Raw genomic sequence first — 8995 nt, 5'->3', positions numbered from 1 at the left:
GCTGTTTTGTCCTGACAAGGACCTCTTCAATATGCTGTAAACTACTCTCACTGTAAAAAATCTCACCTCCCAAAAGACAAGGATTCTGCCTGGGAATTTTACTAGGTAGAAGTCCTGTTCTCCATAATTTCATGCTGCCCATGTTTATTGCTCCTTAGACCTACTCTCTAATGACAGCTATTAGGTACTGGTGTATATAGAATTTGTCTTTCAGATTGGGACATTTAGAGAGCAATATTATAAAGATCAGCTCAGAATCCCACTCATGTTGGCTCTGTGTGGTTTACTCCAAGGCACCAGTATTTTCAACAATGTAGCTGTTTGGCTGCTAGATAACCAGGTTTCATGCTTTGGCACTCTTTTGAACAAGCAGCTTTACTATAGGATACAGTCTTGGAGGAACTGGTGCTGGACAGGTGCCAGAGATCATTGGGTCCAAATCTACTTTATTCCATACGCTTTCCCCATGCACCCCACTAATCCACATGGTGTAGATTATGAAATGTCTCAGAGAAATGCAACTGACAGTCTGAATTTATAGTATTTCAGAGAGAGTCTACCCCTCCTCTACTGAAATCCAGCCTAAGCACGTGTAACTGGAGAAAGCCATTTTCTCCCCATTCCCTCCTCCCTCCATTGTAGATTGTAAAATACGGGGGGGGGGGGAATGTGCATTGGTGGTGTAAATAACAACTATATTGTTGTGTTGTTATTGTTGTTATTATGTTATCCCAGCTCTAGGGTATTTATATGTATTTTTAAAAATGCTTTCTGTGCAGTAAACGTATAATGCACCCTTATGTAGAGTTACTCCAGTCTGTGTCCATCGATTACAATGGGGTTAGACAAGGGCAACTCTGCAGTGCATTGCGTTGGAAGGCTTCTACAGCTCTTGTGAGGCGAGGGATGCCAGCCATGTGGGCCAGTCTTCTGTCCCACGGATCTCCCAGCCCTTACTCTGGACTCTCTCGCCCCAAAGGGGAAAGGCTTCCTGGGAAGGCCTTGTGTTTGTGGGTGGGCCGAAGGAGCCCCTGCTACGGGAGGACGCTAGTCGTAGGCCACAACGGGCGCGGGGGGTCAGAAGGAGGCACTCTGGGAAACGGTGAAGCGCTGGCCGGTTCCTGCCCGGCCGGCCTCGGCGAGAGAATGTGGTGGCACCGGCTCAGTCACCCCTGCCTCGCCTCACAGGCTGCAGCAGGTGGAGCCCTGAGGTGGGGTGTGACCCAGGAATACATTTCTCTCCAGGGGGCAGATTCCAGTGGCAGGGAGTGGCTAGGAGCAGGCGGCAACTGGAAGCAGGAGGAACTCGCGGGAGAGAGAAAGGGAGAGAGAGGGAGCCTCTGCAGACAGCAGCCGAGCCGGCATGTAGCTCCCTTCAGAGGAATCTTGGCCGCCGCCTCCTTCCCTGGAACAGGTGAGCTTTCTCAAGGAAGTGGAAGGGGGCCTGGGAGTGGCTTAGCTGGAAACACTAGAAGTGGATCTCTCCTGTGAAGAGCGAGCAGGAGTTAGATGGGGCGAGAGGCGAGATCTGGAGAAAGATTCCTGGCCCGCAAACCGGTCAAAGTTAGTTTGCTGTTGGCTCAGATACCAGTGAAATCCTTTCTTCATGATATACTCGATGATTTCCAGGTATGCTTAAGTTCGTCGTCCTTGTATAAGGAGGACAAAAAGTAGTTTCTGTCTAAACCATATGTTTAAGGTGTGATTATTTTACTATGGGGGGTGGGGTTGAAAACTTCCGCAGTAATAAAATGCTCCTTACAGGGTGGATTATAGCCCGAAACATTAACGATCTTCCTTTAAAAAAGAATGTATGCTCTAGTCTGCACAGAAGCTGTAGGAAAACCTTTACAGTCAGTTGCTACAAAAATGCTTAAAATCAGAAAGGAATCTTCAAGGTGCTTTCAGGAGCCTGAGTGGTTGTATTTCACTCAGCAAAGCTCGAAAATGAGATTCGTCATGGCTGAAGCCAGCCTGGAAGTTGCACTTCCTAACATGTTGCATGAAAAGCCTCTATCCCATGCCAGCTACATGGAAACTGGTTGTAGTTATTCATTGGTAAGAAAAATGCACCCTGCACGTGCTCAGAGGCATTCCTTTTACTTCACATAATGCACAGGTCCGCAAATAGGTTCTGAAAACGCAGCAGAGCCAATTGTGTTAGCAGATCATTCCCTGCCTTGGTCCCCAGTCTTTTTGTTGCAGCAGTTCAATTGCCATCCAGACTGTTTCTTTAGATATTCATATTTGACTTTTCTCCCAAATGGCCACCCAGTTCTCTCCTTATCTCCTTTTTTTTGTGGCAGAATGCCTACTTTGTACACAGAAGGCCCCTGGCAACACCAGCTAAAATAATCAGCTGTTAAGTGATGTAAAAAAGCCCTCTACCCTGAGACCCTGGAGAATCTCTGCCAGTCGGACCAGACGATATTGACCCTCATAGACCAATGGTCTGACTCAGTGTAATGCTGCTATTTCTCTGTATGTACTTGATAGTTCCTATAGAAGACAAATTCAAGAAGGAGCCATGGCTCAGTGGTGGAGCACGAGGCTTACATGCAAAAGATCCCAGGACTAGTCTTGGCTGTATCTGGTAAACTGCAGGTGTGGCATAGTGGTTAGGGTGATGGACTAAGAGCTGGGACAAACATGTTTGAGGATTACAACGATTAATCCTTTTTGTAAGGATAAGGTGGAGGAAGGGAGAAAGATGTAAGCCACTTTGGGTCCCCGTTAGGAAGATAAATAGAATATACTTTTAAAACATTTTCAGGTCCCAGGTGCAGGGGAAAGACTTTCTCATCCAGAATCCCTGGAAGACTGCTGTCAAGTGAATCATTTCAATGGACTGTGATCTTGATGGCCCAGTGCAAAACTACAAATGTTCAGCAAGTGTTACTCAGTGAGCATCATGCCTAAGTAGTGATTCTAAACAGAGGTCTCCTTGAGTCAATACTAAGTTTGATGCAAGCTGGTTAGAATATTATGCTTGTGTGAGGGTGACTCAAGTTCAAATTTCTGCTCAATTTGGAGCTTACTGAGAGGCCGTAGGTAAGCCTGTCACTTTCAGCCCAGGCTATTGTACGGGGTTCTTGTGAAACGAAAGTGAACTCCTCAAAGGATGGAAGCGCAGGATGTGAATTTCTGATTATGGAATTTAGGATTCCTTTGATGCAGGCCTTCAGGACCCTAAGATGGTGTGCGTGCTTGTCTGAAGAGGGTCTCAGTGCTAGACATGGAGAATTCCATCATTGTCTGTTTATTGTAGGTAACAGTACTGACTTGCAGTGAATGTGAAGTCAGGTTTTCAACTTACGCCCATCTCCTAGGCCTTTAATTGTTGTTTGATGTGCAGACTTTAGCAGGTGATCTTTGTTTCCATGCTGTGAAAAATTTCAGTTGCTCTTGAAGTTACACAACAAAGCAAGCCTCCTCCAGAGGTCTGTTGATGTACCTTCTGGTCTATAATTTCAGAACAAAATTCTGAACACAGGCGTAATAAATTGCTTGTATTCCACAACACAAGATCTCCTGAGAGATGGTGAGTGCTGAAATAGAAGAGGTGAAGTTGTGGGGGACATGCAATATGGGATACCGAAACTTTGGCTGAACTACAGAACGATCAGAAGGGGAATTGATAGGATTTAAACATGCTGACTAGAGATTAAAATTTCCAGAGGCTCAGAAGGGGAACAGATGCTAGTGAATTTTTTGTGTGCTGGGTGGAAATTTTGGACAAAATTTTTAAAAATGGCACCCTTATTTGTCAATCAGCACAAAAACTGGGTTAATCTTTCAGGTTCCGAATTAATTTGTAATAATAGACCTGACATTTTATTGCATGTTTGTTTTTATAATTTATTGGTTCCTTTATGAAGGTTCTTTGGATTGTACTGGTGGTAGAAAAATGCCTTAGCACCCTGCTTGTTAACTTTTTCGGTCACTCTGCCTAGGGAAAGTTACACTGCTTGATTCCTCCCTAAAGCCCCAACTATGTAATTCAGATTATTGCGTTGTCTTTGCTCTACAAGGCAGTAGAATCTATGAGTCTACTTTGGCATCATTTGCAGCCATCTAAATGTGTATCCTCTGAAGTAAAAATTGTATGGGGTGAATCTGGGAGCTGGATATGCATCCAAAGATCTTTCTGCTGCAAATTCACACTTCTGGCTGTTGCACAACTGCTGTAATGTTTCATGGTGTAGCCAGTTTGGTGTAGTGGTTAAGAGCATGGGACTCTAATCTGGAGAGCCAGGTTTGATTCCCCACTCCTCCACGAAGCCAGCTAGGTGACCTTGGGCGAGTCATAGTTCTCTGGAGCTCTCTCAGCCCCACCTACCTCACAGGGTGATTGTTATGGGGTAATAATAACACTTTGTAAACCGCTCTGCGTGGGCATTAAGTTGTCCTGAAGGGCGGTATTATAAATCGAATGTTGTTATTATTATTATGGTCTGCCAAACTTAAATATGAGTTCTCTCAGTGATTTACAATGCAATCCTAAGCAGAGTCACTCCAGTCTAAGCCTGTTGATTTCAATGGGCTTAGACTGGAGGAGCTCTGTTTAGGATTGCACTCTGTTAGCCTTGTTTGAAAGACGTGTGCACTGTAAAGCTTGCTGGTAATTGTTGCAAAGGTTAGGTAAACCCGAAAACATCTTATTTTTTTTCTGTTATAGTTTAGTGGCAAAGAGATGCCCCCAGTTCAAATTTCACATCTGCCCCAAACTCACAAGGTAGGCCAGATACTCTCTCTCTGCCCTACTATCTGTAACATGGGGATATTAGTGGCCTGCTTTACAGGGTTCTTGCAAGGATGTGAAGTGCTTTGGACACTGGAAGTGCTATACAAATGCTAAATGTTATTTATTGGGTTGGTTCCTGCGAGCCACCTTTCTCTTGTTTCCCTCCTCTATCCCCACCCCAGGACCATTAGAGCTCCCAGGTAAATTGAATCCTGGGGTAAGTTTCCCTTCCACATGTTCAGTTTTCTTCTCTAATAGTTTCCTTATCAAATTGGGAGGGTGAGGTGGAAGAGGAAACAGAATTTTCATTTCTGGATCTTGTGCATACTGGCCTTTGGCATGCTTTACGAAACAATCCTGTGGGCCCACACCCACTAAGGTTAGGAGGTCAGATTGCGCCGAAAATCCCTTCACGCGAGAGTTTGGATTTCTGCCAGAGCCGAGTCTTACCAGTTGTGACCCCAGCCCTTTCAATCCTGTAATCAAATAGATTTGAAGGTGGTACCTGGGGAGGGTAGAATTTAGGGAGGGGAACTAAGCAGGGATGTGATGCCATAGAGTCCACCCACCAAAGTGGACCTTTCCTTCAGGGGAACATCTCTGTAGTCTGGAGATCAGTTGTAATTCTGCGAGAACTCCAGGCCCCAGCTGGGACCGGTAACCTTACCTAGAGTCATTCATGTGGCAATTGTAAGACCTTCGTCTTCAGAAAGGCATTATGAATTAAAATCATGTTACTGTTGAATCCATTAGATATCAGGACAGGTAAACCAATAATAGTTTGGGAGACACACAGGAACAGTGACACACAGGAACAGTAGGAAAAGTCTGATATATGCTTGGGTGGGGGAGCAGCAACAGGCAGGGCTGGTTCCAGGTTTTGGAGGGCTCCATATAGAGAATTCCCAGGGTCTGTCCCCTCCTCAGCTTGCCACCAAGAGTCTATTTGCACCTTCTTCCTTCCCACCCAAATTTCATGCCTCCCATCTACTTATGAGCACCCCTGCCCTCTAGCAAGATCTGCCACCACCCATGCTCACAGCTATCTGCGTTGCCTGCAACCCTTTCTGTGGTGGGTGTGGTGGAATGCTAGCATGTGAGTGGGCTGGGAGTCAGCAGAAGCCCAGGACCCCAGCTGCTGCCCCAGCTCAGGATATGCTGATACTTGCGCTGGCAACAAGAAAGGCAGTGAATGCCCAGGGATAGCAAAATGCCTGAAGATTAACACAGCAAATAGGCCACAGCTGTGATTGCTGGTCTCTGGTGGGACAGTTTGAGGTAAAACTTCAGCTCACAAGGTTTGGGAATTCTAGCTATTGGCAGGGCTTGTCTTACTCATGAAGGTTTTGTGAAAAGGCCTCTTCCACTAACAATGGGGTAGGGTTGCCAGCTCCAGGTTGGGAAATTCTTGTGGATTTGGGGGATGGAGCCTGGGGGAGGGGTTGGGGAGGGGAGGGACCTCAGCAGGGTATAATGCCATAGAGTTCGCCCTCCATAGCAGCCATTTTCTTCGGGGCAACTAATCTCTGAGGCCTGGCGATTAGTAGTAATTCTGGGAAATCTCCAGCCACTACCTGGAGAATGGTAACCCCAGTGGCTGGAAAGCAATGCGAGTTATACCTCTCCCCTTTGGATATCTAATCACAGTATCTTCAGATTAAGTGGAGCACCTCCCTTCTAATCCACCTGTGGAAGGTAGCACCCTGTGTCATTGTGTTGCCCCTTATCGCCTGAGGTAAATATTTGTCCTCTCTCTCCTCCCCAGAAATGTCAACAAGGGTCCAACCCATTTCTCCAAGGTGGCTGAGCAGAGATGCAACCTGCTGACATAAAACTTGAAGTCCTCAGCACTCGATCCCCCTGTTGTTGACCCTGGCGCAGCTGACAGTGAAACCATGGCTCATGATAACCCACGTTTCCAGGCTGAGGCCTCGCAGTCAGAAAACAAGGAGGAGGAAGCCGTGAACAGTGAGTCCGGCGCCTTAGACTGTGTAATCTGCTTCACTCCCTATGACCGGCTCTTCAAAGTACCCAAGGAACTGAGCTGTGGCCACATCTTCTGCCTGGAGTGCCTGGCACGCATCAACGTCTCTTCTGAGGATGTGAATGCCCTCACCTGCCCGGTCTGCCGGGCGCCTACCAGCCTTCCTTCCCGCAAGGGGCTGCCCGGCCTTCCCACACGCAGTGACCTGCTGGAGCAACTGTCAGCCATGCCCGCCCCCCCAGGCTCAGTGCGCTTTGACCGTCGCCGGGGTTTGCTGTACCTTCCTGGGGGGCGCAAGGGAGTTCCTCAAGTCGGGGCCAAGCCAGGGGCTCCCCTCAACACTGTCAGTCTGAGTGTTGATGTTGGGAGGCCAGCACCACGAGGACCAGGCCGAATGCTGAGTCTCTCTGGCTGGCCCTTCTATGTGGCCCTGGCAATAGCCCTGCTGGTCACCATTGGCTTAATTATCTGTGGCATCTATATCTTTCTGTTACCATCCATGTATACTGTTGCATTGACAGGGCAGCCACCAGGAAATCACAGCCAAGGGCATGGTGGAGGAAACCACTCCAACTTCTGGCTGAACTCTCGCCCGCCAATGGGCTAAGTCCTGCCATCTGCAGTGTGACTATACTAACTGCAGCCCGTTTGCACAGTTTGCTTTCTCAGGGAATCAAACCTTCCTGGGCATGGCAGTTGCATTGGCACTACCACAGGAGGGGAGGGGAAGAGATCATATAGCCTGGATAATGCAACATGGATTGGTTACCCTTTAATTGCCCAGTTGTGCTTAGATCTAGAGAGGTGAGACCGAAGTTGGGTTTCCAGCTTCTTGATGCACGTGTGAATCTACTTGACTCATTGTGAATACAGGAGCGAGAGTTCCTCTGGCATAATTAATGTCTCCAAGGATGGGAATGTAGGTGCAAAGTCATATTGCATGCTTTTAACTCCCAGGTTAGTTTGGAGTAATTGGTACCATTAACCCTCCTGGCTCTATATTTGCAATTATGAACCAGGTTTTCCTCCTGACCGTCTCTGAATCTGCATTGAGCCAAAATTCAAACAGTAAAGATTTTACCTAGTGAGGAAATGCAGTAAAGGGGGAAAGTTTTCCTCTGTCAAACTGTTATCTGTCCTGTGTCTGTTAAAAGCATGGGAGCTCTGCCAGGAGGGGAAAAGTGGTAACCTGGTTATATCAACTATGATAATCTAGCTTGGGTTTCCTTCTTTCAAACAGTCGTGACTGTTGTTTGGGGCTGGCAACTGGCCAGAAAAAATAGCTGACCTGGCGTGCTCTTGTGCTTATTAACATCAGTTTGATCTCTAGAAATGGTAGCCTGCAGCTACGATTATCATCTGCTGGTTTCTGCCAAATTGCTGTTGAAGGTACAGCTGCTGATTTGGAAATCTTTGTATTTTCAGACTTTCATATCTACCCCTCCCCTCATTTTGATGGTGGGCAGTACACCCATTCCATCTCAATTGCTTCTCTGATGAAGCTGAAATACTGTTTATCCCTATCAAAAAGAGTCCAGTAGCACCTTTAAGACTTGGTTAGTCTTAAAGGTGCTACTGGACTCTTTTTGATTTTGCTACTACAGACTAACACGGCTAACTCCTCTGGATCTATGTTTATCCCTAGTTACGCTACTGATCCAAAATTAGTAGCTCCCTACCCTAACCTTAAAGCCACCTCATTGCCACTGTCCTGGAAGGAATTCAGCCCTGGATGCAAAAATCACATCCAGATATACCGAACTTTGCATCTGTAGAAGAGAAAAATGGAAAACTTTATAGGAAGGGGCACTGCATTGTCCCTAAAAAAAAAAATCTGCTTTCTGAGCCTTGCAAAACACTCTTTTTTCCTGAGTTTAACCCCTCTGCAATCATGGAAATTGTTTGGAAAATGAAACCTAATGCACGCACAGCCATGTAGAGCCTGCCAAGGACCTGCTGTGGAACTGAGAACCGACTGGCTGCCTCAGCCTTTCTTCAGACTGGAAGCCCATGGGCAGGACGACTTGAAGCCCAGTACTCAGGATGCTGGCCAATAAAGGGAGTTAATCTGGTGGGCTTGGGTTTTTTTTCTTTTGCTAATGATGGTATTGAATACGATCCTCCAAATCTGCTTTATTTTGTCTTCCTTTTACACTTTTCCAGAAAAGTACGTTTTTAATTTTAACACCTTCATCCAATCACAAATGGATACCCTCACCCCCCATAAAATATACATGATAAAGTTGGCAAGCAGGATTGGGGGGGCT

The 8995-nt window shown here is 46.6% G+C and overlaps 1 protein-coding gene across 3 annotated transcripts; it reads left to right on the top strand.

Moving 5' to 3' along the window:
* The first annotated feature begins 1358 nt into the window (after positions 1–1358).
* RNF225 (ring finger protein 225) lies at positions 1359–8253 on the top strand. Of its 3 annotated transcripts, none has more exons than XM_054978256.1 (2): positions 1359–1414; positions 6510–8253. In XM_054978256.1, exon 2 carries the CDS (start codon positions 6640–6642, stop codon positions 7333–7335), a length of 696 nt encoding a protein of 231 aa, XP_054834231.1. In that variant the 5' UTR covers positions 1359–1414; positions 6510–6639; the 3' UTR covers positions 7336–8253. The 3 variants fall into 3 exon arrangements, with proteins under 3 accessions (XP_054834231.1, XP_054834230.1, XP_054834232.1); XM_054978255.1 differs by lacking the exon at positions 1359–1414 and adding an exon at positions 1580–1629; XM_054978257.1 differs by lacking the exon at positions 1359–1414 and adding an exon at positions 4700–4735.
* Positions 8254–8995: the final 742 nt, after the last annotated feature.

The sequence above is a fragment of the Eublepharis macularius genome, chromosome 4 (genome assembly GCF_028583425.1).
Source record: "Eublepharis macularius isolate TG4126 chromosome 4, MPM_Emac_v1.0, whole genome shotgun sequence".
NCBI lineage: Eukaryota > Metazoa > Chordata > Lepidosauria > Squamata > Eublepharidae > Eublepharis > Eublepharis macularius.
The sequence above is the reverse complement of the archived record's forward strand: the minus strand, read 5'-3'. Positions and strand labels throughout refer to the sequence as shown.

Bases quoted from the DNA above. Each gene is read 5' to 3' on its own strand.
- RNF225 (XM_054978256.1), top strand. From the start codon at position 6,640: ATGGCTCATGATAACCCACGTTTCCAGGCTGAGGCCTCGCAGTCAGAA.